We start from the raw sequence: 26708 nt of genomic DNA, 5'->3' as shown, positions 1-26708 counted from the left end.
CAGCAAGTAGCTCCAATCTGTTCATTTGGACAGCCCCAGTTACTCACTAAGTCACAAAACAAGTAGACATGAACACAAGAAAAAGACTTATAAAGCTGAAGTGGGGTGTGTGTGGTAAGTATGAATTATATACATGTGTGAAATTGTCAAATAATATTTATTTTAAATGTTAAAATGAAAAACTGAAATACTAATAATTAAAACACACAATAAATGTAACAATGTAATCTTTTTAGATTTACTTTTAAGGTATTTTATTAATTCTTTGAGAATTTCATGCATGCATACAATGTATTTTGATCATATTGACCCCATTCTTCCCCTTACTCCTTCTAGATCAATGGTTCTCAACCTAAGACTATCAGAAACACAGATATTTACACTACAGTTCATAATAGTAGCAAAATTACAGTTAGGAAATAGCAATGAAAATAATTTTATGGTTGGGCGACACCATAATGACAAACTAGCTGGGTCGAAGTATTAGGAAGGTTGAGAACCACTATCCTAGATCCACTCCACTCCTTCATCCCTCAACTTCCTGTCATTTTTCATAAATTTATTCAAAATTTTTCTTACAATATATTTTGTTCATATTCTTTCCCCTCCCCAATTTCTTCCTACCTAGCCAACTTCATGTTCTTTCTCTCTCAAAAATAAATAAGCAAATCTTTAAAAAAAAAAAAGAAACATCAGCAAATCCCACTGAGTCCAGTATGTTTTGTCCATATACTAATGAGTGTGAGACCATCCACTGGAACATGGTCCACCTTTCAAATTTATGTTTCCTTAAAGAAAACTAACTTTCTCCCTCAGAATTTACCAACCACTAACAGGTCTTTAGCTAGATGTGGGGGCTCCTGCGCCTTTTATACTGGAATGTATTTTTTGCTTTTTAATTATGTGTATGAACTTGTGTATGGGTTTGTACACATGAATGCTGGTACCCAGTGGAGGAGAGAGCTGTCAGATCCACTGAAGCTGGCATTACAGGTGTCCCATTGAGCTGCCTGAAATGGGTGCTAGGACTTAAACTCGGGCCCTCCGCAAGAGTGATGCAGGCTCATAGCCGCTGTGTCATCTCTCTAGCTGACCATGCTAGAATGCTGACTGCCTTGCTCTTATACAGAAGAACCACAGCTGCTGGGTATGCCTGTGCACATGTGAGTGCAGGTACCCAAGGAAGCCAATAGTGTCAGATCCCCTCCAGCTGAAATTATGGGCTTCTGAGCCACTTGACATAGGTACTGGAAACCAAACTTTGGTCCTCTGCAAGAACAGTAAGAACTCTTAATTGCTAAGCCATCCTTCTAGTCATGCATATAAATAATCTTAAGGAAAAATACATGATTATTTCTATAAAAATATAGAAAAGACATTTAACACAGTTCAATATGCCTTTAAGATAAAAGTCTTAAAAGAAATTAGAAAAAAAAATGGAACATACCTTAAAACAATAAATGTTGTATGTGACAAACCTATGGCCAACATTATAAAACAGAGACAAACTGAAAATATTTCTTCTAAATTTTGGAATGAGATAAAGAACTCAATTGTACACTCTTATTCAATACAATGCTCAAAGTCTTGCTAGAACAATAAGGTGAGAGGAAGCCATAAAAAAAGCATAAAAATAGGAAACAAGTGAAAATACTCATATTCACAGATGATTTTGTTCTTGACCATATACATTCTACCAGAAAACTCTTACATTAAATAAACACTTTTAGTAAAATTGTAACATACAGAATCAATATACAAAAGTTAGTAGCTCTCATATATATCAACAACAAACTTCCCGAGAGAGAAATTAGGAAAAACAACCCATACATAATAACTTCCCCAAAAATAAAGTACCTAGGGATAAGGATGCAATGAAAACTTTAAGGCACGTAAAAAAACAAAAGAAGATACCAAATGACAGAGAGACCTTCCATCCTCCTGGACTAGCAGAATTTATGCTGTAAAAATGGCTTTTATTACCAAAAGTAATATACATATTCAATGCAATTCCCATTAAAATTCCAACAACATTCTTCACAGAACTAGAAAAAAAAATCTAAAAATTAATGCAAAAACACAAAAGACCACATACAATCAAAGCAATCCCAAGTGGAAAGAACATTGTTGAGGGTATTATAATATCTGACTTAAAACTGTATCACACCCCTAGCTAGAAGCTATTGGCAGTTGATAGCTGCTAGGAGAGGAAGAGCCAGTTTTCTCCTAGCAGCCTGATCATATTGTAGCAAAAGGCCACAGCTCCAAGAATACTGAGGTAGCACTGACTTTATTTTATGGGTTTATAAAAAAGGAGGAGGAAGAAGATGACATCAAGTTGGCTGAGTAGGAAAGGATGGCTGGATCTGAAAAGACTGAGGGGAGAGGGTGAATATGATCAAAATACACGGCATGGAATTTTCAAACAAGGAAAAAAAATGACCACAGAGCGATGAAAACAACTTAGTGATGGCACAAAAACAAGCACATAGACCAAAAGAGTAAGACAAGAGACCCAGAAACAAACTCACAGCTATAGCCACCTAAATTCTGACAAAAGCATCAAGAATATATCTTTTAGGGGCTGGAGAGATGGCTCAGTGGTTAAGAGCATTGCCTGCTCTTCCACAGGTCCTGGGTTCATTTCCCAGCAACCACATGGTGGCTCACAACCATCTGTGATGAGGTCTGGTGCCCTCTTCTGGCCTGCAGACATACACACAGACAGAATATTGTATACATAATAAATAAATAAATATTTTTAAAAAAAAGAATATATCTTTTACCCTAAACAAAAAAAAACAAATCAAAATGGATGAAAGACTTACTTTCAAACCTCCAACTCTGAAAGTGTTACAAGAATACACTTGAAGTTACAGGTATAAATAAGAACTTTCTGAATAGGACTGAAACAGCACCGAAAATAGTCCCAAGAACCAATAAATGGGACATGAAATTAAAAAAACAGATTCTGCTTATCAAGAGAAAGCATCAGAACACACAGCCTATACACTGGGAGAAAACCTTTGCCAGTTAAGCCTCAGACAGCGGACAGATATCTAGAATATATAAAGAATTACAAAGAGTAAAACACCCAAGCCACAAAACTGCCAATCATAAAAGGGTTAATGTAATAAGCAGACAGTTCTCAAAAGAAGAAACACAAATGACCAATAAATATTTCAAAAGGCCCAGCAAGATGGGTCAGTGAATAGGGTACTTGTCACCAAGCCTGAGTTCAAACTCCAAAATCCACAAGGTGAAAGGAGACAACTGACCTTAGGAGGTTGTCCTTTGACCACCATATGTGTGTCATGTGCCATGCAAGTATATATCTATATTAAATGTTCACTACTGTTAGTCAGCAGGAATGCAAATTAAAACTACTTTGAGATTCCATCTCACCCTTAGTCAAAATGATTATGACCAAGAAAGCAATAAATGTTGGTGAGGCTATGAGAAAAGAACAAATTTTACTCAGTGCTACCAGGAGTATAAATATTGCCATTAAAGAAATCAATATGGTCCCTCAAAAAATTAAAGATAGCTGGGCATGGTGGGGTACACCTTTAATTCCAGGACTTGGACAGCAGGCGGATCTCTGTGAGTTCGAGACCAGCCTGGTCTACAGAGCTAGTTCCAGGACAGGCTCCAAAGCCACAGAGAAACCCTGCCTTGAAAAACCAAAACAACAACAACAACAACAAAAAGGTAACAGAAAGGAAGCATGGGGGAAGGTAACAACATGTGACATGAGAGTGGAAAGAAGGCTACTGGGGGGGGAGAGCAGAAATGGGGAGAAAGAATGGGAAAACAAAAACAAACTTTGTAGAAAAATGCCATAATGGTTAAAAAAAACCCTACACTGAAAAGTTACAGCCATGTTGAACAAAAATTTATGGAAAGAAAGAAAATAGAATACCATTTGAAGATCTCTACATACTGCTGATGAATAATCTGTACAATAGGCTTTTAAGCGAAAATTAAAAGTATATAAGAGTTTACTATTATCTAAAAGAAGGTGAGACTATGAATTCAATTGCATGCAAACATATTTGCATTTTAAAACCACAACAAAGAGGCAATAAAAAAACAATTAAAAAGTGACCTAGTGATGAAGAGAAGGGAACAAAAATAGAAGCCAGAATTTTCTTCATGTACCCAGTTTTATTCTTTTCATTTTAGAACCGTGTGATCCTGCATAGTTATGTTAGGTAAAAAAAATTATTGGGGTACAAGATGTTCAGAAGATGATAAAGAACCACTCTAATGATTAGTTGCTAATTAATGACAAAGACAAAAGTGTATGCTCAGCAATGAGTAACCTGGCAACTGACACTTTTAACTATGGGACTAAACTCAGCATCACTAGTTAGTAATGGACAAATCCTGATAGGATGTACCTCATGGTGAAATACAATATAAAACACAATACCTCTGCATCCTAACTGCAAGGATTACGGTGTGAGCCCTCACATGTAGCCCTAGAGCTGAACTATCTTACCATCTGTATTTTCTTCACAAGGCTCAGGAAAAAAAGAAAATAAGTGTGCATGTAGAGTGAAAGTCAAGGAGAGAAGCAAAATGAGAAACCAAGTATGATAAATTGGATCAGTGAGTTGGCTCAGATTGACAACCTAAGTTTGATCCCTGGGACTTACATGGGGGCAGGAGAGAATGGACTCCATAAAGCTGTGCTTTGACTTCACACTCATGATGTGATATTCACACAGACATCATATACATACATAGGCACAATTTTTTAAAAAGGGTGCTAGGAAACAAGATTTTTCAGTGAGAATTAGAGACATAGACTTAAGGACAATGATGTTAAACTGAAAATTTCAATCTTAATTAGAAGTACCAATGTGAATCCTGCAATAATTTTATTTTTTCTTCAAATCTACTTAAGAGTTATAGAAACACTAAGCTGTCAGCTGTCTTGAGCACTTCAGTGTCCAGACAGTAGTTACTAAATAGTAGCATTTCCCACTGAATAAAAGAGTCAAGAACTTCTCAGGGAAATAGCTCATTCCTGGTCTGGGATAAGATGTATAGAGGTTGAGCCTAGACATATCAGGAACTAAGGAAGATGAACAAAGACTACAAAGGGTTAATGCCAAGATGATGCAGAAGCCAACCTAAACGCATTCCCACTGGCTGCAGACAGAGCACCAAGCATAAGCACAACAGACTAAACAAACCATATGTACTTACACTCACACTCACAATGATAGAAGACAGCTGGGTGGACAAGTGCTGAGAATGCAAGGAGGAGATTCCTAACTATGTGGCCTGCACTGGAGAGATGATGCAGCAACAATAAGCAAGCAAATAATACAGAATGCTCACCGTCTTTAGAAGGCTAAATTGATAGAACTTGGTAAATTAGTCAATCATGCAGAGTAAGTGAATGTCAAGAATGAAGCTCAGATTTTTGTTTCTGAGCATGTGAGATGTACTGAAGGGGAAGTCTGGGAAAGAAAGCTGGAGTTTGAGGTAAGCTGTGGGACTAAGTGTAGAGATGCCAGCAGAGGTGAAGACAGTGAAGGAGATAATCACAATGCTAAGGGAGAGCAGTACCTGAAGCAGAGCCCCAAGGAGCACCTAAGGTCTACCTGTTTGCTGCAGTTTTCTTCTAGTTCTGTGTGCACCTGGTCTTAGCTAGTACATACATACACACATATACACACATACATGCATACAAGTAGGGATATGGGCAACTGAGGGTGCAAGAGACTCCCAACTCAGTCATCCTTAACCAGATCTTTCCTTTTTAGCAACAGATTTCATTGGCCCCAGATAGGTAAACATTTCTTGGGACAGCTGAGAAAATGCCAATGCCTCCCAGCCAGAGCTCTTACCTTCAGATCCTCACACAGGTCACCATAGTCAATTTCGATGAGGGCCTCTCGAGCATAGATGCTGGATGTTCTCTGGGAACCACTCACTGACTCCTCTCCCTGAGAGCTACCCTGCAATGTTGAGACGGAAGGAGAGGCAGATGAAGCAGACTGACCATCTGCATCCCTTTCGAGAATAGGGGTTCCTTTGAAGCTTTCAATATCTTTGAGAAAGCACCTTGCTAGATGACAGAGGCAGGGGCCAACAGGAAGGTCCAAATTGAAAACTGGGCTCTATAGCTCACCAAGTTTCTTCATTTCTAATGTGAGGACAATGGCCAGCTAACAGAGCTATAGTTACGATTAGGAATGATTGTCATGGCCTATCAGTGTCTGCAATACCAGTGTTCAAAACTTCTACTAAATTAAACTGAAAGGCTATCTGGGAAGAGCTCCTCACGACCATCTTTCGCTTCCAATTGATAAAATGCCACAGTTCCTCTGATTTTTTCCCCTACACCTAAACTTCCTTACCTCTGCATTGCTGATGTCCCCTCTCCAACCCTCTTCTGGCCAACCTCCCTCACTGCAGCTAAGTCTCCTCAGGTTCTCCAGTTTCCTGAATCTTCCTCTGCTCTTGACTTATGTTCCTTAGTTCTCACTCCAACCAATGTTCAGTATCTGATAAAGCTATGAGCTTAAGACCTTAAGATTACTCAATCACTTCATTATCTTTCTGACCAATCACTAGCTTGAAGCTCTCCTCTCAAGTCAATGTTCCTCTCATAACAAAGCCTGACTTCACTACCTCCACCTTAAGACATCTCTTTTGCACCCATCTTTACTTACATCCCTGCCAACTCTTTGCCTGTGCTTCTATCTGATGCCTACCCTTCGCAGCCATTTTTCCTTTTCTATCACTGGTAAGCTGCTCACAGATCACTCCCACCACCCACCATAATACTCACTTCTTCCTGACTAATATCATCCATGGTGCCCTTTGACAGTGGCAATTTGATGTCCTGCATCTTGCAGGCCTGTAGCAAGTTGTGGCGGTCACTGCGTTTCTGTTCAAGCTTGGTCTCAATGGCTGTCACCTCCTTCTGTAAATGAGTCATTTCCCTAAAAAGGTCCAAGTAGCGATGTTAAGATCCAAATCTGAAGGCTGCCTGCTTTACCTACTTTCACCCCGCCCAGGCTGCAATCCACTCACTTATTGGCTCCCCCAAGCTTCTTGCGAATCTCTTCCATCTCATGGTTCTTGTCATTCACTTCTGATTTTTTGGCCAGGTGCTGATTCTTAAGGTCCTGTAGCTGAGCCATGGTCTCATCTATTATCTTCATGTGTCTTTGCTCCTCCTGGTCTCGTCAGGGGAATAAGACAAGAAGTGAAGATTCACCTTGAACTTTTTCCTTTTGTGTCACCCTTCCCAATAGGCAGTTTCTTGGAGTTGTGTGTCAATGATCTCTGCTTTCACACAACCCCTCAGACTTCTTTTATCCTTTCCTACATCATCTGGTGGCCTTATGTAAATTGTCTACTATAGAGAGTTCAAACTATGGAAAAATAAAGGGGAAAGAATGGAGGATTCACTCATAATCCCGCCAGCCAGAAAGAAACAGCTAACATTCTAGCATATTGCCTCCCTTTACAAACAACTTTAGGGTTGAAATTACATTTTATCTTTGTATCATAATCAATGATTTTCTTTTTTGTTTTGGTTTTGAGACAGGGTTTCTCTGTGTATCCCTGGCTGTCCTGGAACTCACTCTGTAGGTCAGGCTGGCCTTATATGCCACAAGTTTATATCAAGTGTCTTCCACAATCTATTTTTTTAAAGATTTGCTTTATTTTTAATTATGTTTATGTGTGTTGAGCATGTACATGTGAGTTCAGGTGTTCAAAGAGGCCAAAGTAACTGAATGTCTTGTAGCTTAAGTTACAGACATTTGGGGGGGCGGTCATGTAACCTGGGTGCTGATAACCAAACTCAGGTCCTATAAAAGAGCAGTATGCACTTTTTTAAGGTCTTTCCAGAAAGGGTTTCTCTGTGTACCCTTTGCTGTCCTAGAACTCACTTTGTAGATCAGGCTGGTTTCAATCTCAGAGATCCATCTGTCTTTGCCTGCTGAGGGCTATGAATAAAGGCATGTGCCACCACACCAGGCCAGTATTCACTCTTAACTGCCAAATCATCTCTCAAGCCCTTCTACCTTATTTTTTAAGACAAAGTCTCTCACCGAACCAAGCACTCATTCTGCTAAATTAGCTATCTAGCAAATCCAGGAATCCTCTTGTCTCTGCCTCCCCAACACCGGGATTACAGAAGTGGAGCACCATACTCAGGTTTTTATGTAAGTACTGGGGAGCTCAACTCATGCATGTGGAGCCAGCTTTTTATCAAATGGATCATCTCCCCAGTCCTCAACATTTGTATATTTAAATTTATACAAGCAATATAGTGTATTTTCTGAATAGATACTAACCTGGGATTACCACTAGAAAGCAGAAGAGGACTGGGGTTGAGAGTAATCAATAAAACAAGAATTACAGTCTTACGTAAAATGTTCTGATTTAAAATGTTTAAAATTTTTTTTCCTTGTCTGTATGATTGTATTTATCACATGTGTACCCTCAGAGGTCACAAGAGAGTATCAGACCTCCCTAGAGCTGAAGCTAGACAGTTGTAAGACAGCTGATGTAGGTGCGAACACAGAACCTAGGTCAAGTGGGAGAGTAGCACTCATTCGTAACTGCTGGGCCATCTCTCCAACCTACATTTTAATTTTTTTTCAAAGAAAATTCTTTTTCTTTCTTTCTTTTCTTCTCCCCTTTAATCTTTATAAGAATCATATAAAGGGAAACATGTTGGGCTGGTAACATGGCTCAGTTGGTCGAGTGTTTGCCTCATAGGCACAAAGCCAAGGATTTGATCCCTAGCACTACACAAAACTGAGTGATGCTACATGCCTATAATCCCAACATGTGGAGGATATGTATTGAGTATGAGGTCAGTATAGGACATGAGACCTTGTCACAAAAAAAGAAAAAGAAAATACAACTAGAATTTAATCCTCAAATAACTTCTAAAAATAATAAACACACAGAACACTAAAGCAAATTATGGCAACACAATAACTAATCAATTTTGTGGGTGAGAGTTCTTTGACAGTCTTCTACATACAGATTTTTATATTCATGGATTCAATGGGATATCAGCATTTGGCAAAAAGCTGTACTATGCTATGTGTGCAGGTGCGTACCTTTAGTCTCAGCACTCAGGAAGCAAAGACAATTGGATATCTGTGAGTTTGAGGCCAGCGTGGTCTACATAGAGTTCCAACCATCCAGGGATATATAGTGAGACTGGGGTTTTTTGTTTGTTTTTTTAAAATGTATTGAATGTTTAGATATTTTTGTCATTCCTAGATCATAAAGTATAGCAACTACTTAGACTGCATTAGATATAATACAGAGATGATTTAAAGCATTCAAGAGGATGTGTATATTTTACAGACAAACAATGCAGCATTTTATACAAGGCACTGGCATTCTAGTGCTGGGGGTGGGGTAGAGGTTCCTAGAAACAATCTCCTGTGAGTATCAAGCGAAGGCTGTACTATTCTAACATCTTTCTGCTAACCAACAATTATTCAAAATGAAGTTAAAAAAATGAAGTAAAAAGTCACATATCTTGGAGCATCTAAATGCAAATTTAGTCCTGTCCATTATTTTACTACCTAATCTGCAAGTGTATGTAAGATTGCAGTAACACTATTCTAGATCACCAAGGGTTAATGAAGAAGATACACAAGCAACAAATACAGGCAGATACAGAAGTCAAGTGGTAGTTCAAACCAAGAAAACCAAATCACCTCAGGAAGAAATGCTATAAGGAACAAGGATTTCACAGTAATTTAAAGAGAAAGAATATAAGGAAAGTCATCACAAAAACCACAGTGATACAGGCATGCCAAACAGCATGATTGCGACAGACACTAGCATAGTCATACCATGAGATGGCTGTGTGTCAGTAAAACATCATCTGTTGCACTCAGTTTATGTGGCTAATCTGAATTTAGGGTCAGAACACTTGGAGCTATGCCTCTAATGGTACTTGCCAGCCTGTTCTTTCACTGCTGCTTCCTGCTCGTCACCTTCTTTGTGGGCTCCCGGAAATCCTTAAACCCCCACCAGCATGTTCCAGGCTAAATCTGAGAAAGCTGTTGAGGGCATTTATTATAAATCTCAAGAGGAAGCGAGCAGATGATGAAATGCTGTTCACCTGCAGCCACTAGAAACAAGTGGCTGTGGGCAACAGAAATACAGAACAACTCAGGTCCATTAGACCTCAAAAGCAAGGCTAAGTGGAATCAGTAGAACTGCTAAGGAAAATGCATAAAAGCTTCTGTTGACAAAGTAGAAGACTTAAAAAAATGAATATTAAGAGATTAATTTGGTTGCCAGCCAGGCATTTAACCTAGACTAATCCAATTTCTTGTTTTTATCAAATACAGGATGTCTGAAATAATGAAAATATCTTATGGCTCACTCAGCTGGTTGGTGAGGCCATATACTGATCAAAAATACAAAAACAATCAGATTTTTAGGACAGTGTTCTAACAGATTAAAGACTGAAACGATTACTGACCTTCTCTAAGTCATTTTCCTCTAACATTTATTAAAAGTACAAGTTACCCTTTTCAAAATCCAAATTTTATTCATTTTGCTAGTATTTAATTTGTAAGTTAGTCTTGGCTTTTGGTTAGGCATTACAAACACATACTTTTTTGAGATAGGGTCTCTCTGCATGGCCCTGATGGTCCTGGAACTTACTAGTTATACCAGGCTGGCCTTGAACTCAGAGTCCTCCCACTTCTGCCTAGGGTTAAAGGCGTGTGCCACTACACAAACACTCATTTTTATATTTAAGTAATAACAGGATTTAAGCAGCTCTGGCTATCTTGAAAAACACTTTAGCTTTAAATGAGATCTGTATGTTACTAAAGTTTAAAGACCACTAAATTATGTAAGTACATAATGCCACATAATTTTCTAAATTCCTACTTTTCAAGGGGCACTGGGTAGTCTCCAACTTGGAACTATGAATAATGTTTATAATAAACATCAATATGTTTGCACAAAGCTTTCTCAGTACTCTGTATTACCTCCTCGGGTATTACTGAGAGGCCATAAACACACTGTGAAACTTTTTGAGAGATGGCAAAATGTTATATAAGAATACTGGTCTCGGGCTGGAGAGATGGCTCAGAGGTTAAGAGCACTGACTGCTCTTCCAGAGGTCCTGAGTTCTTTGAAGAAAAAAAAAGAATACTGGTCTCCTGCGCCATATGAGGTACTGAGAAGTGTTTTTGGTTTGTTTTTAATTTTTGGACAGTGTGAGGCTGGAGAGATGACTCAGTAGTTAAGAGAATGTACTGCTCTTCAGTTCTCAGCACCGACATCAGACAACTCAAAACACTACCTGTAATTCCAACTCCAAGGGGATCCAACATCTCTGACCTCTGGGGGAACCAACACACACATGTGCACATAACCACATAGAGGCATATACATGCAATGTAAAATAAAAACTTTTAGATAATGCAGAGCAGGAGAGAGATGGCTAAGCAGTTAAGAGGGCATACTGCTGTTAGAGAAGACTCAAGTTTAATTCCCAGCACCCACAATAGGCAGCTCACAACTGCTTGTAATTCCAGTTCTAGGGTACCCAAGGCCTCTAGCCTCCATGAGCACCTCATGTACATATACCCAACACGGACAAAAAAAACCCACAAACCTTTAAATGACAGAATATAAAGTATACCCAATGCTGCTTTAATTTGTATTTCTTTGATTCCCGGAAAAAAAATACATTATTCTTGTGAGCTACTATCCTTTGGAATGTTTGTTTCACATACTCATTTCTCCCCATTAAGGTCTTGGTGTTCGTCATTAAATGAACAATGTATAAATTATAGGTATTTACTTGTGTGCATCATATCTACTCCAATTTTCGCCTTGTCTTTTTTCTTTCTCCTTCCTCACCTTCTTAAGCTTCTCTATCTCATTCTCATCCTTTTTCACCGTCTGCTCCCACATGTGTACTTTATCCTGGTCTTCCTTGAGCTGGTTCTTCTCAAAATCCAACTGGATGCCCAAGCGAGTCTTCTGATTCTCAAATTCCAAGCTAGAGAAAGAAAAAGGAACTAGACTCAGCACTCAGGGCCTCTCAGTTACTACCAAAGTCTCAGTTGCCATGGCTCTATCCACTCACAAGTACACCAAATTGTGTCCAGAAGCTGGAACTCTATTATAAGACAGAGAAATCTAAGCCAAAGTCCATCTATCCCCCTTTAAACACAGGAAAATCCACCACCTTCCCAATTTACTAGAAGACATGAAAAAGAAAAAAACAAGGTTCATCTAAAACCATCAGTTATGAGTTTGATTTGTCAAGCTTCTATGTACTTTATGTAGATTATCTCTATTTCTCTACTCAACAACTCCCATAACTAGGAACTAATGCCCTTACTTTTACACAGAAAACAGGCTAAAGGGAGGGGAAAAAACTGTGCCTAAGGCCGCAAAGCTAACAGCTAAGCAAATATCACAAATGGACTGGGATCCAAGTCTAACATCAGAACCTATGGTCTTTCCTCTACATCATTATTATAATCCTTCCACCTGGACGGAGTGCAAACTCAGTTATATTCTCTATATTTCTCATCTGCAGATTTTTTTATTGAGTTAATTATGTATAAAGGAACCACTCAGTATACTTTAGCTACCATCATCAATGTGAGGAATATTGGCTATAATCAGCTCATTTTTACCCAACAGTTTCTATTCTTTCTAGCATCCTAAGCTCTGCTGCAAGATTTTAGAAGCTCCTAAGGGGCAGAGCTTTGGTAGTATAAGACAAAGAAAACACTGAATTCCTGCTATTTTGCTAGTGTTCTTTCCCTTACCTCTTCAGAAACTCAAAGTACATTAACAGCATATAGACACTAGCAGTCAAGCAGGGCTAGCTTTCAACTGCCCCACCAATCTTCAATATAGTGTGATAGATGCTGCCAGATGTCATGCTAGCAACTAAACCTACTAGTCACTATAATCCAAATGGAATGTAATTAACTCTACAGTTTCGAGGTATGTAATTTTTAGGCCAATCTCCTAAGTATAACTTATAAAGCCCTTGGTGATCTGGCCCCTACTGACCTTTTCACCTCCCCTGCCTTCCTCCTGATCCGGTTTTTATGTTCCAGGCATTCAAAGCTACTTAGTATTCAGAACAAGGCAAGGCATGCAGGCATGCTCTGTCACATCTCTAGACACGTTGTTCTCACTGGCTGAAACTCCTTTTTGTCCCTGCTTGGCTGGCTAAATCCTACTCACTTCTCAGATCTCTAATTCATCACTCCTTGTTCTTTTATAATGGCTTTCCTCATAGCTCAGGGCAGGGTCTAAGTTTTTGTAACATTCCTTTTTGAATTTCAGATGAGCTGCATTGGTCAAATGTCACAGCTGATAACAGCTCGGTCACTACTCTCTATGCAAGACCCTTTCCTTATTTCCTTTATTCAACCTTTGATTTCTACTCCCATTATCTCCCCTTACTGTGACTACATATCTCAAAGTGAGCTAGGGAGACAGCTCAGTGGTTAAAAGCAATGTGCTCTTTCAGAAGACCTGAGTTTGGTTCCCAGAACCCAAACCAAGAGACCCACAACCACTGGTAATGCCAATTCCAGGGAATCTGACACCATCTTCTGGCTTTTGTGGGCATTAGCACCCACATAGTATATTCTCATGGCAATGGCATATTCTCATTTTCTCTCTCTCTGGCACTAATACACACATGGTATTCTCTCTCTCTCTCTCTCTCTCTCTCTCTCTCTCTCTCTCTCTCACTAATACATGGTATTCTCTCTCTCTCTCTCTCTCTCTCTCTCTCTCTCTCTCTCTCTCTCACACACACACACACACACACACAAAAACAAGTCTTTAAAAATGCACATCTTTACAAAACGTCACTATTTTAAATGCACATTATCTATCTCATTCATTTTTCCAATCTATAACAGTTTTGTAAGTTATCCATGTTACTGCCTATAGATCTATTCTTGTTTGAATTGCTCCACAGTACTTCAGAGTCTATGTTTACCACATTTAATTTAAACTTTCACCCCAATGGTGGCCATCTATATTGCCATCAACAACTCAATAATACAGATTATGCCTAAATGAACAGTCCTTAAAGGTGTCTCTTTTGATCCTGTAACAAGATTCTCTGGGACATACACCCACAGAGCTAGTAAGTGTGTATGTGTACCTCCATATACTAAAGAAGACATCTTATTTTCAGCAAATACAACTACTATGTTATTTTAACTGGCATTTCTCTGATGCAGAAACCAAACAACTCCTACAGTTTGCAGAGATTCAAACTCTTCTTTCTTTGACCATTTTTTTAAACTAGGTTTCTTGTTTGCCTTCTTAAAAATCTCCTCTTTATTTACCAACCATACTGTCCTGAAATTTATCATCTATTTTTTTCCTCAAGAACTCTGTAAGTTCCCTGAGGGAAAAATACAGCACCAGATTCAATTTTATATCTTTTGAACCTAGCTTGCCATAGGAAAGCAAAGGATATTTACCATAGAAACAGTGGTACTAAGAGTTGAACTCCAGGGCCTCATACCTGCTATTCTAAAGGCAAGTGCTCTACCACTGAATAACACTTTCAGCACTCTTTCTTTTTTACTGTATTTGGAGGCAGGGTTTTGTTAAATTCAAGGCTGACCTTGAATTTGGAATCCTGAGTAGCTGGGATTGCAGGCATATGCCTGTAGAATCTGCCTCTAGATGAACTCTTAAGTGAGACCCAGGGTCTAGGACGTGATCTCCTTCCATGGTGACTATATCATGCTCATCTGCCTCATCTCCATCTCCCTTACATCTTTCAATATCTAGCACAAGAAAGCCCAGTACAAAGCAGATATTCAAAAAGACTTATTAAAGTGAGGTATAATGATGCATGCCTATGATCCCAGCACTGGGGAGGTTGAGGCAGGAGGATTGCTGAGTTTTTTGCTGGGCTACATAGTAAATACCAGACAAATCAGGGTTCCAAGCAAGACTCTATCTGAAAAAAAATAAAAGCAAAAAGATTTATTGACGCCTTTAATCCCAGCACCAGAGGCAGGCGGATCTCTGTGAGTTCGAGGCCAGCCTGGTCTACAAGAGCTAATTCCAGGACAGGAACCAAAAGCTACGGAGAAACCCTGTCTCGAAAAATCAAAAAAAAAAAAAAAAAAAAAGATTTATTGAATGAATGATTAAGTGCACATATGCCATGAATAAACTAAAATGAGCAGGCCTGTGCTGCAAGGGGAAACCGAACCTTAAAAACAAAACAAAACAAAAAAAACAAAGTTAAATACAGTATAATATAATATATAATAAAAAGAGAGAAGCTTGCTTCTTTTCTGGTTATTCTTCCAGACTAGAACTTCTTTTCATTCCTAACCTCCAACACACAAGGATAATAGCAAAACAAAAGGTAGTGTTTAGCCTGGTAGTGGTGGTGCACGCCTTTAATATCAGCACTTGGGAGGCAGAGACAGGCGGATCTCTGGGAGTTTGAGGCCAGCCTGGTCTATAGAGTGAGTTCCAGGATAGGCTCCAAAGCTACAGAGAAACCCAGTCTTGAAAGCGCCCCCCCCCCCAAAAAAAGGTAGTGTTCATTGTTCTTTGTAGGTGCTATTTATGCTTAATAATTCACAAACATTATTTCATCTAATCCTCCCCACAATGCCAAAAGATAGACATAACTGCCTCATTTTATAAAAACTATTGTTCAAGGTAATGATTTGAATCCAGGTAAACCAGATTTAAAGCTGGCACTTTCAAACATTATCCTGTCATAATATCTATCTGATTTTTGCTGTTCTTTCAGGCCTCCCTACAATAAGTTTGTATGGTCCCAAGAATTGGCCACTGTCCTAAGACACACATAACTCTCAAGGATGTCAGGCTGTAGGCAGGCATCCTAATATCTTATAACAATATTTTTCACTTACCGTTTCTTGGCAATTTCATTCTGTCGCTTCACTTTTTCTTCCTCAAATTCTCTGATGTTACGCACACCAATCTCCCGACAAAACTCTTCAAACACCTCATCTTCCACCTGAGGGAAGAGTCAGGGAGGGCAGTGACATTATTGATTATAGTCCTACTTCCAAACCTAGTCTTGTCCTGATAAACATGCTGCTGTGGCCCACCGTCTACCAACCTGGTTCATCTTCTCCTTTAAGTCTTTCATTTCCCTTTCTCGGCTCTGAATGATTCTCTTGATATCATTAATGCGAGGCCCGAAGTTGGCTAGCTCACTCTCCAGCTTGGACTTTTCCTACAGACAATAGGTTGGAAGACAAGAGACTAGAATCTATGGAGGAAAAGAACTTCCTTGCCAGTACCAGTCCCATGGTCAGCAAACACTGAGAAAACTTGACTTAGCACCAATATCCCAGTCAAGTTCCAAAACCTTTATTTCATATGGCTGGGCGCACCGTAAACATCATTAGTTATAGGTCCACAATCCCTTATTGATAAGCCCTGAGTCAAAGATATTTTAGAATTTAGACTGTTTATCACAAGGTGAATCTAATCATTATGTAACACTTCTAATTTGGGTAAACTGGGAAAAGGTAGAATTACCAACCACACTTACATATCTAGAACCCCAACCTAAAGACACTGAAATTCTTATAACTCATTCTCAATTGGCTTTTAGTAGTTCCAATACTTATTGAATGAAATGCATTAATAACAGCACCTAACATTTACTGAGTGCCTAATGTTCTAAGAATTTTACAGATATTAACTCGTTCCATCTTTGCAATAATCATACAAAACAGACAGTAATTTCCATTTGGTAGATGAAGATGGGAAAACTGACAAAAAGAAGTAAGTTGCTTAATGGAATAAATACAGCTGATAGATGATCTGGAGCCCCAATCCCCACCACATCCCAGTGTCTGATTCTCTGTTATGCTATCCTGAACAGAACAGAAGGAAAGTGGATAGATAGTTCTTCACCCTCAGTGCAACCTAGGATGGCCTTGGAGAACAGGGCTGAAGGCCAGGCCCTACCTGTAGATTCAGGGCAAGATGCCTTGTTTTGGTCTGTTCTAGGTCACTCTGTGAATACTTCAGCCTCATTTGTAGTCCATGGGCCTGAGACTGCACCTGACGCAGTTCTGCCTCTTTCCGTTTCGCCTTCATCTGCTCCTAAAGAGGAAAAGAAAAAGAGCCATGTGATAAGTGGCCAACCTGAGCTTAGCAACCCTACTCCTAAGGATCAGCGTTACTTGTCGCTTACTTTCAGCTCCTCTGTCAAGCGTTCTTTTTTTTCTTTCAGCTTGTCTACTGCTTTCTCATCCCAGCGCCGTGCCTTTGCCTTAAGATCACTGGCTCCACCAGAGATAACTCCTGACTTCTGGAAAAGGGTTCCATCCAGGGCCACTGTCTATAAACAACAGGGAGAGAAGAGGTAGAGGAGATGGTGAAAACAGCAATTTCCAGTACTGCGCCTGCTCAACTCCAACCTGGGAAAAAGGGGTCATACCTTGTGGCGTTGGTGACCTCCAAAGGCAATGCGTCGGGCATCCTCCACATTGTCACAAACAAGGGCATTGCCACAAGCATACTGCAAAGCTTTTTTGATGTGAGGTGGTTCATAACGAATCACATCAATCACTAGCTTGGCCCCCTTCAGCTCCCGGAGTTTCTCATCTGTAGGTTTCACCTGTGTGAAGAATCTTATGAAGCAATAGAATACATAAAACCAAGGTGAGGGGACCCAACACTGCCTTGACATTCTCTCTCTCTCTCTCTCTCTCTCTCTCTCTCTCTCTCTCTCTCTCTCTCTCTCTCTCTCTCACACACACACACACACACACACACACACACACACACACAAGCCTTACTTCCAGGTAGTCAAGAGGCAAGAAGGTCTCAGGCTCTCCACGTTGTTCCTTGATATACTGAATACAATCCCGACCAGTCTTCTCTGAGTCTACAATAATAGCATCCATGTTCTTTCCTAAAACCTTAGTCACAGCAATCTGGTATTTCTTTTGTGTAGGCTGGCAGAGGTCAATGAGGCGGCCATACTGAGTAAAAGAAGAAGGGGAAAATGAAGCATAAGGCTTGAGAATCCCAATTACTAGTTCACAAAGAATGGCAAGATAAAAATCTGTATAAAAAACAATGACTGCATGTATACTGCTTATTTTTGAAGTCAGTCCTCTATTTTGCACCTGTATAATACCATGAAAATGGGAATGGATTGAGGGGAGGCATTTGTTAAGACTTATAAGGCTATAAGCTATTTAGACCAGCACAGCAGGCAATTCTAATGTCCCTTCCAAAAACAGAAATTTGGTTAAAGGAGGATTAAAGACTGAATAAGCATGTTACATGATGGAAGACACAATTAACAACCCAAAAGCAACTCAGAGAAAGAAATCACATTGTAATTGATGATCAATTACATCAGAGGCTTAAGAGATGAAGCTACAGGTTTTCTAAGCCTGCTTTTGGAACCAGACAAGATTGACTGAAATGCCACTAGCCTTTACAGCCTCACCCTAGAAGACATTATTTAATATGATACTAGCTAATTTTTCTGTTGTTGAAACATGGTCTCATTATTTATCTGGGACTAACCTGAATGTCCCTATGTAGCCCAGGTTGAAGCCAAACTCATGACCCTCCTATCTCTGCCTCCCAACTGCTGATATTAAAGATATGCAACATGGCACCTAGCTTTACACTGGTTACTTATTAACTGATAACTGCATGAGATTGTAACAATATGCCAGTATATCTTTAAAAGTTTTTAATAATTCCTTTTCATTTTTAATGTGCATTGGTGTTTTGCCTGTATGTATGCCTATGTGAGGGTGTCAGATCCCCTAGAACTGGAGTTACAAACAGTTGTGAGCTGACATGTGGGCACTGAAAATTGAATCAGGGTCCTCTGGAAGAACAGTCAGTGATTTTAACTGCAGAGCCATCTCTCCAGCCCTGCCAGTATATCTTTTGACTTACGGTTGTTTTGATGTAAAAGATTTGTGTTAAAAGACCAAGGGAGGACTATAACATTATGAAATATACATTTAGCCAGACTGAGGTTCCTGATACAGTTCCAAAAACTAAAATCATAATGAGTTGACGGATCACTTATTACTCCTAGGTAACTTTCCCATGAGAGCTAGTCATTACAGAAACCAAAGCAGGCTTAGATGACTGGGCCTTCTAGTCCCCTGTCCCACACCTAATAGGAAATGATTAAAAGTTGGGTTGATCGTCAACAGCCAATGATTTAATTTATTGCGTCTATGAACCAAACTCCCCATAAAAACTCAAAAGCACTGGGAAGTGGTGGCTCACGCCTTTAATCCCAGCACTCGAGAGGCAGAGGCAGGCAGATCTCTGTGAGTTCAAGGCCAGTCTGGTCTGTAAGTTCTAGTTCCAGGACAAGCTCCAAAGCTACAGAGAAACCCTGTCTTGAAAAACAAAACAAAACAAACAAAAAAAGAAACTCATAAGCTCAGGACTGGAGAAATGCATCAGCTATTAGAGTGCTTGCTGCTCTTGCAGAGAACCTGAGCTCAGTTCCTAGTATTCATGTCAGATGGCTCACAACTACCTGTAACTCCAGCTCCAAAGGATCTTATGGCCTCCTTGGGCACCCTCACTCACAAGTATATACCCACAAATGCAAACAAAGACACAGACACCTCCACACACCAATAGACTAGCTGTGTGTCCTATAATCCAGTTCTGACGCATATCTTGAGGTAGCATCAGACAGATATCACATGTTAAGACTCAGTCCCATAAGATGGCCTTTCACTTCGGATTACAATTATAAGCCTAGACTGTGACCTATGGTTTTGACCATCCAACTGAAAATTAAGTTTCTATGTACTACTCCATTGGTTAATTTGCTAGAGTTTCTTGTGGTTTTCAAGGAAACACAATTACTCTTTGTCTGTGCATGTAGTGTACATACATACATGAAGACAAAACAATCATACACAGAAATCTTTTTTTAAAAAAAAAAAAAAACAGGCAAAACCCAACACAAGACCCTGTCTCAAACAAGTTGGATCCATTCTTGCTGTGGCACATATACTCACAAATACACACACACACACTAACTTTTTTATTTTTATTATTTGCAATTATGTGTGTGTGTATGTATGTATGTGCATATGCCCTCAAAGGCCAGAAGCACCAGATCCCCTGGAGCTGTAGTTATAAGCAGTTGTGAGCCAGCTGATATGTTAGGTCCTCTGAAAGGGCAGCAACTGCTCTTAATCATTAATCATCAAAATTTTTTTTTAATTTTGTTTAGATTTATTTATTATGTATACAACATTCTGCCTCCATGTATGCCCACACACCAGAGGAGGGAGCCAGATCTCATTACAGATGGTTGTGAGCCACCATGTGGTTGCTGGGAATTGAACTCAGGACCTACAGAAGAGCAGCCAGTGCTCTTAACCACTGAGCCATCTCTCCAGCCCCAATCATCAAAATTTTTAAAACTGAAAAAAAAGTCAGGATAAATTGAGCATGAACAGCAGGTCTCTCACAAACTTTGCTTCTTTTCTTTTTTTAATTTATTTTTTATTTTATATGTATGTGTTTTATCTACACATATGTGTGTATGTGTGACTAGTGGCCACATAGTCCAGAAGAGGGTGTTGAATTCTCTGGGACTGAAGTCACAGAGATTGTGAATAACCACGTGGGTGCTGGAAACCAAGCTCAGGTCCTATGGAAAAGCAGACAATGGTTTTAACTCTGAACCACCTCTCCAGCCCAAGCTATGTTTGTTTGGATAGGATATTTTAGCTGACTTTCCATTTTCCCAGATATAAAAGTAGGACTAGCTATCCTGTCTTCATAGTGTTCAACAGCAAATCTTCTTCCCACTGGCACTACCCCCAGAAGGAAGGAGGAGCCTCATGAGGTAGACACTTTAGTTTCCTTTTTGGGCAAGTGGAAGGCCTTTCTCAGCTTTATAGAAGAAGTAAACACCTGCTAAAGAAGAAGTCTCAGACAGACAACTGCAGAAATAAGAGATTCTTAACTGTTGAGTTGTCCAAAAACTGTGCCAAAAGCTCCAAGATTGTCACTTTTGTGAGTTGTCACATGCCACTGGAGTGGGCTTTTTGGTGTCATGGGTGTTTTTTTTTTTTTGAGTCATTCCTGCTCTTTTAAGTTACCCTTCACTCATACTCCTGTTAGTAACCCCAGTAAAAAGTCATTAATTAGTTCACCATGTTAGACTTTAGAGCAACCATTACTTAGTTGTGTCGTGGGTTTCCTTTCTGAGGTGAGTAGATATGTGTGTATCGTGTCTCCCCAAGGAAAGTCTATCATATAACACAGGGTGACTGAGAAGGTTGACAGGAAGTCTGAATACATGCTCAGAAAGAGGACTCTCCAGTCTTACCACAGAACCAGGGTAGAGACGCTTGATGCTTTCCATTATTTCTGCTTTTCGCTGCTGGCGACTGCTCTCCTGACGGTCAATGCGCGCATCCCCCAATTGCTCCATCACCTGGTTCAGCTCCTTATTGATCTCATCAATACGACGCTTGGCCATCTCCACTTCCTCTGTCAATTCTCCTTCTAGCTTCTTCTGTTCCTCTAAGGACTGCCTGCAAAGAAAGAAAGTACAAGAGTTAGCCTGTCTGGTGAGATACTATTTGTAACTGAAGGACTCTGGTAGACCTGCTTGAAGAGGAGCAAGATAAGCAGAAAGGAGATGTGGAAGGAGAAGAGGAGAAGTATTGCACAGTCACATACTTGCTAGTGGTAATGTATTCCTCTAGCTTCTCAATCCGTTTCTGATTCTCTTCAATTTCCCGGAGTTTTTGCTTGATCTTGGCCTGGGCAATAAATACATTCCATTACTAAAGGGTGAGTCAGTTAACCCAAGCCCATGTGGTATTGGCTTACACCCTTATTGACCTCATTCATCCAAAATTCCAATAGCCCAACACAATCTGTCACTAATGCAGGAGGCCTCCCAAAACAGCAGAGGGGTTAAAGACATTAAAAGAAAATCCACAGAATCAATCTGGGTTCATAGGAGCTGACAGAATCTGAACCAACAACTAGGAAGCCTGCATGGGACTGACCTAGACCCTCTGCATATATGTTATGGTTGTATAGCTTGGTGTTCTTGTGGGACTAATAGTGGGAGCAGGGGCTGTCTCTGACTCTGACCAACTTTTGGGACCCTATTCCTCATCCTGGGTTGCCTTGCCCAGCCTTAATACATGGAGATGTATATAGTCTTATTGCAACTTGATATGCCATGCTTTGTTGACATCCATGGGAGGCCTGCTGCTTTCTGAATAGAAACAGAGGAGGAGTGTATTGTGAGGGAGGGCAGAGGGAAGGTAAGGGAGGAATGGGAGGAGAGGAGGGAAGAACTGTGGTCAGGATATAAAATAAATAAATTTATAACTTTAAAAAAAGCAGAAACATATATAAAGTCCAATCCACTAATAGATAAGGCTTCCAAGGGTTCCAAAACCTCTCAAAGGTATTGTATCCAGTCCAGGTTTCCTCACCAATCTAACACGCAAAGTAAAGCTTCACAGACCTCTCTGACCCTGCTGTCTCATCTGTAAGATGTAGGTAATTTCCACTTCACAGAGTACACAGTAAGTACTTAATACAGGGTGTGCATTAATATTAATGCCTACGATGTTCTCTTAAATATCTAAAATAAATGTTAGCTGAACGCCTAGATCATTATAGGCTCTTGGGATAACATAAGAACTTTCTATCATTATTACTAATATTAGAGTGGCAGTAAGCAAAGTATATTTGGTAATAGTGTGAGCTTTAGAGCCAGCCTGCCCAGGTTCATATCCTAAGCCTGTAGCTAAGTAATTATGGGATTACTATTATTATTAAGCAAATTACTCTACCACTGTGATGCAGTTTCCTCATTTGGAAGGTGAGGATAATAGCAACTATCCCCTAAAGGCAATCATAAATGAAGAATATACATAAAGCATAGTGCTTAACACACAGTAGCGGCCTGACAGATAAAAACTTCTGTTGTTATTGAAACTATCATTATTTCTTTATTTAGGGATTATCACCCTTGATCTTTTTGCTTGTTGTTGATGCTGGGAACTGAATTCAGGGTAAATATGCTAAGCACACACTGCTGCAGAGTTACACCCCCATGCCTCATCCTTTAATTTTTGCCTACCTCTGTCTCTACTTTCTTCCGCTCTTCCAGATCTAGACGGTCCTGGTCAGCTTTCTGATCTCTATTAAACTTCTCCAGCTCCTGAGCCAAAGTGGCTGCTCTCTTGCTGGCTTCTTCTTTCAGTCGGTGGTATTTCTTTACCTGTGTTATGAACAGGAAAAAGAGGACAGCTTACTCAGTTAGCATATGTTAAGTTACTGAGCTTTTCACCTGCAACCCTTTCAAGACTTACCTGATTCTCCTCTAGGGTCAAGTCTCTGCCCTGACTCTGACTCTCTTCCTCCATCCGTTCTTCAAACTCCTGTCGGGCCTTCTCCACGGACAACATCTCTTTCTCCAGTTCATCCATGTCACCCTTACGTTTCTTGTAATGCTTCTGAGCATTTTGCAGAGACTTCTTGGCTGCCTCAAGCTTCTTGATTTTGTGGGAGGTATTCTCTTTGGCTTTGATGTACTGAGGACGTTTCTGATTCAACTCCGAGTCCTTTTCCCTTTTGCCAAAGGAAAAAAAGATAATCAGCCCTGCAGAAGGTAGGCTCCCAGGCTTTTCATACCAAAAGAGGGGCCTCGGTATTCCCTGCCAACCTCGTGGAAACACTGTAAAGAAAAAGGGCTTAATGCCTTAGAGATCCTCAAAAACCAACAGCTCAGAGGTGGTAGTGCACGCCTTTAATCCCAGCACTCAGGAGGCAGAGGCAGGCAGATTTCTGAGTTTTGAGGCCAGCATGGTCTAGAGAAAAAGTTTCAGGAAAACCAGACCTGTTACACAGAGAAACCCTGTCTCGAAAAAAACAACCAACCAAACAACCAAACAACAACAAAAGAGAAAACCAGAAGGATGCAGTTTGAGTACTTCTTGGAACCTACCATCATCCTGGCATTCTTGTCATGCCAAAAGACAAAATTACCACCTCTGCTTCAACCCTTGCAACTTTGGGGTTCTTCATGACAACAGATTTCACTGAATCCTGATAAATGTCAAATACTGTCCCATAAGGTCGAAGCAAACCCTAAGACAAGTCTCTCATTAAAAACTTCACAAAAAGCCTACGTTTACCGAATTGCCTTCATCTGATCGAATCACTTCTCATCCGATTCCTTAAACTCCTAGATACAGTGCTTGTCTCAAAGGTCGGCCCTCTTGTTCATCCCACTTCCCACTGCTTCCTCTTATATGCTAAGTTATCAACACAGAGGCCGCTTCTTTTATTCTTTCTTAATTACTTGTATCAGACACACAAGCAAGCACACACATTCGTTAGTATATGTGAGCACATGTGTACCCACATGCAGAGATCAGAGAACAACTTGTAGAACTCAGTTCTCTCCTCCACCATATGGATCCCAGTGATTTAACCCAGGTCACTAGGCTTGGCCTCAAGCACCTTTACCCAATGAGCTATGTCAAAGCTGAGCTACCTTACTGTCCCAAGCCTGAATTCTTAATACTCTATTGTATTAACGAAAGCCAATAAATAGGCATGGGTCAAGGGGAAAAAAAACAAATTAGTAGAAATACTAGACTCTGAGCTCAAAAGTTCCCAAGAGATAGCACAATTGCTAGTTTCCCACAGGTTCCAGGCCTGGGCACGCCTCTTACTTGATCTCCTTCTCAATCTGTTGCTGCTCCCGCATCATTTTGCCCAGTTCTTTCTTCTTCTCCTTCAGCTCATCCTCTACCTTGTCCATCCGCTTCTTGTCCTTCTCAATCTCCTTGTTCTTAGAGGCCAGTTCCTTGTTGAGCTTCTCGATCTCCACTTCATTATGGTACAGCTTAAAGAGCTGCAACTGTACCTGGGCTCGTACCACCTCATCCTTCAGGCGCTGGTAGCGGTCCGCCTATGCAAAAAGGAATGGGGACAGGGGATCAGTAAGACACTGCCTTTATCTTGGTCCCTTAGATCTAAGAGGCAGCCAGGCCACCAACCTCTTCCTTCTCTTGTTTGGCTTCCTTGCGTTCAGCTGCAATATTTTTCTTGCGATGGTAATTAAACTGCGTGTCCTCTTCAGCCTTCACCATTTCTTTCTTTCGCTTGTCATACTCCTGTGCTAGCTCCCCAGAGCGACTTATTTCTTCAAATAAAGCTGTCCTCTCCTTAGGGTTCTTCATGGCAATAGACTCCACTGCACCCTAACAAAGGTCAAAGCACACTGCCCCATTTAGACCTCTGCTGGCTCAATTCACCCTGCCCACTTCAGAAGTTTATCAACCCTCTTCTCCCCAACTAGTGCCACATTTCAAGGCTTTTTTAAGGATGGGAGACAGAATAAGTACTAAGGATTAAAGGTCAGTATGTACTCCATCACTGAGGTATAATCCCTGTCCTTTGTTTACTTTTCTTATTGTGAGACAGGGTCTCACTAAGCTGTCTAGGCTGGGTTTGAACTTCTTCTGTAGTCCAGGCAAACCTTGAACTTAAAATCTTCTTGCTTTAGGTGGTGGTATGAGCCTGTGCTACCAGATCAGCCATATTGGGATTTAATGCCACATTCTCTGCCTCTGAACATAAAGAGACAAACACAAAGGTAACACAGTGGTATATTATATGCAATGACTAAAGCAGCCCAGAAAATTCAAGCTTGAGAGGCAAAAAACCTTAAGTAGGGAACTCTATTTGGGAAGACCTTACATAGGTGACATCTATGCTGACGTTGGAATATATGGGAAAACTAACCAAAAAAAGAGGAAAGCAGGCTGGGGAACATAACATAGTCCCAAGTAGTGCTGATACCACTGGTCTAGGAACTATAATTTAAGAACAACCATTCTAAGACAAGAAGAAAGGAAATCACTGAACTGCTTTACAGAAAGACAGAGAAGAAAGACTTCTTTCCTTATCCAGCTGAGGGGGAAACTGAAAGAGGCCAGAATGGAATATGGAAGCCCACTAAAGAATGTGCTATGACAAAAGAACTTGGAGATAAAGCAGGCCTAGGTGGGACAGGAAAGGTAAAAAAAAAAAACAGCAAATAGTCAATAATGACTTAAAAACACCAAAAGGGGGCTGACTAGGTGGCTCAACAGTTAAGAGCACTAGTGGTTCTTCCTTCCAGAGGATGCAGGTTTAATTTCCAGCACCCACATGGAGGCTCACAACTATCTGTAACTCTAGTTCCAGGGAATCCAACACACTCTTCCATGCACAGTGGACATATATAAGTGCAAGCAAAACAGTCATACACATAAAACAAAAATATTTTTAAATGCCCACAGTCTGGGCATGGTGGCACATGCCTTTAATCCTGGACTTAGGAGGCCAGCCAGGGCTACACAGTGAGACCCTATCTTTAAAAAGAAAAAGAAAGCCCACAGAGGAGAACTACCTACAGTCACATTACTAAAGTAATACATTTCCAGTTGCCTTCTAAATACTTTTCCATATACCCAGAGATAAGTTCAAGTTTTACATCTCATCAAAGAAGCTTCTTCTTATTTTCTAACTAAGACAATCAGAGAGATCAATAACTGGTCAAAATGCAGAAAATAAATGATCAGAGTGCCCAGCCCCAAATGTATCATCTATAAGAGAGCCCCTACATCTAT

General features: G+C 40.2%; 1 protein-coding gene across 3 annotated transcripts in view; it reads right to left on the bottom strand.

Moving 5' to 3' along the window:
• Window positions 1-26708, bottom strand: part of Smc1a (structural maintenance of chromosomes 1A) — a 42320-nt gene that overhangs the window by 5754 nt on the left and 9858 nt on the right. For all 3 annotated transcript variants that reach the window (XM_041647700.1, XM_041647698.1, XM_041647699.1), the window contains 16 exons: window positions 25092-25295; window positions 24765-25003; window positions 23397-23655; window positions 23165-23305; window positions 21739-21821; window positions 21383-21590; window positions 17838-18023; window positions 17477-17656; window positions 17231-17377; window positions 17002-17139; window positions 16142-16258; window positions 15930-16036; window positions 11893-12034; window positions 7057-7202; window positions 6812-6965; window positions 5865-5975 (listed from right to left, as the gene is read on the bottom strand). In XM_041647700.1, the coding sequence (XP_041503634.1) occupies window positions 5865-5975; window positions 6812-6965; window positions 7057-7202; window positions 11893-12034; window positions 15930-16036; window positions 16142-16258; window positions 17002-17139; window positions 17231-17377; window positions 17477-17656; window positions 17838-18023; window positions 21383-21590; window positions 21739-21821; window positions 23165-23305; window positions 23397-23655; window positions 24765-25003; window positions 25092-25295 (2562 nt within the window). The remainder of the gene's footprint in view (window positions 1-5864; window positions 5976-6811; window positions 6966-7056; window positions 7203-11892; window positions 12035-15929; window positions 16037-16141; window positions 16259-17001; window positions 17140-17230; window positions 17378-17476; window positions 17657-17837; window positions 18024-21382; window positions 21591-21738; window positions 21822-23164; window positions 23306-23396; window positions 23656-24764; window positions 25004-25091; window positions 25296-26708) is intronic.

Source organism: Microtus oregoni, unplaced genomic scaffold (assembly GCF_018167655.1).
Source record: "Microtus oregoni isolate MIOR12 unplaced genomic scaffold, Mior012 000209F_ref0000067, whole genome shotgun sequence".
Classification (NCBI taxonomy): Eukaryota; Metazoa; Chordata; class Mammalia; order Rodentia; family Cricetidae; genus Microtus; species Microtus oregoni.
Note: the sequence above shows the minus strand (reverse complement) of the source record. Positions and strands in the feature narration are given on the sequence as shown.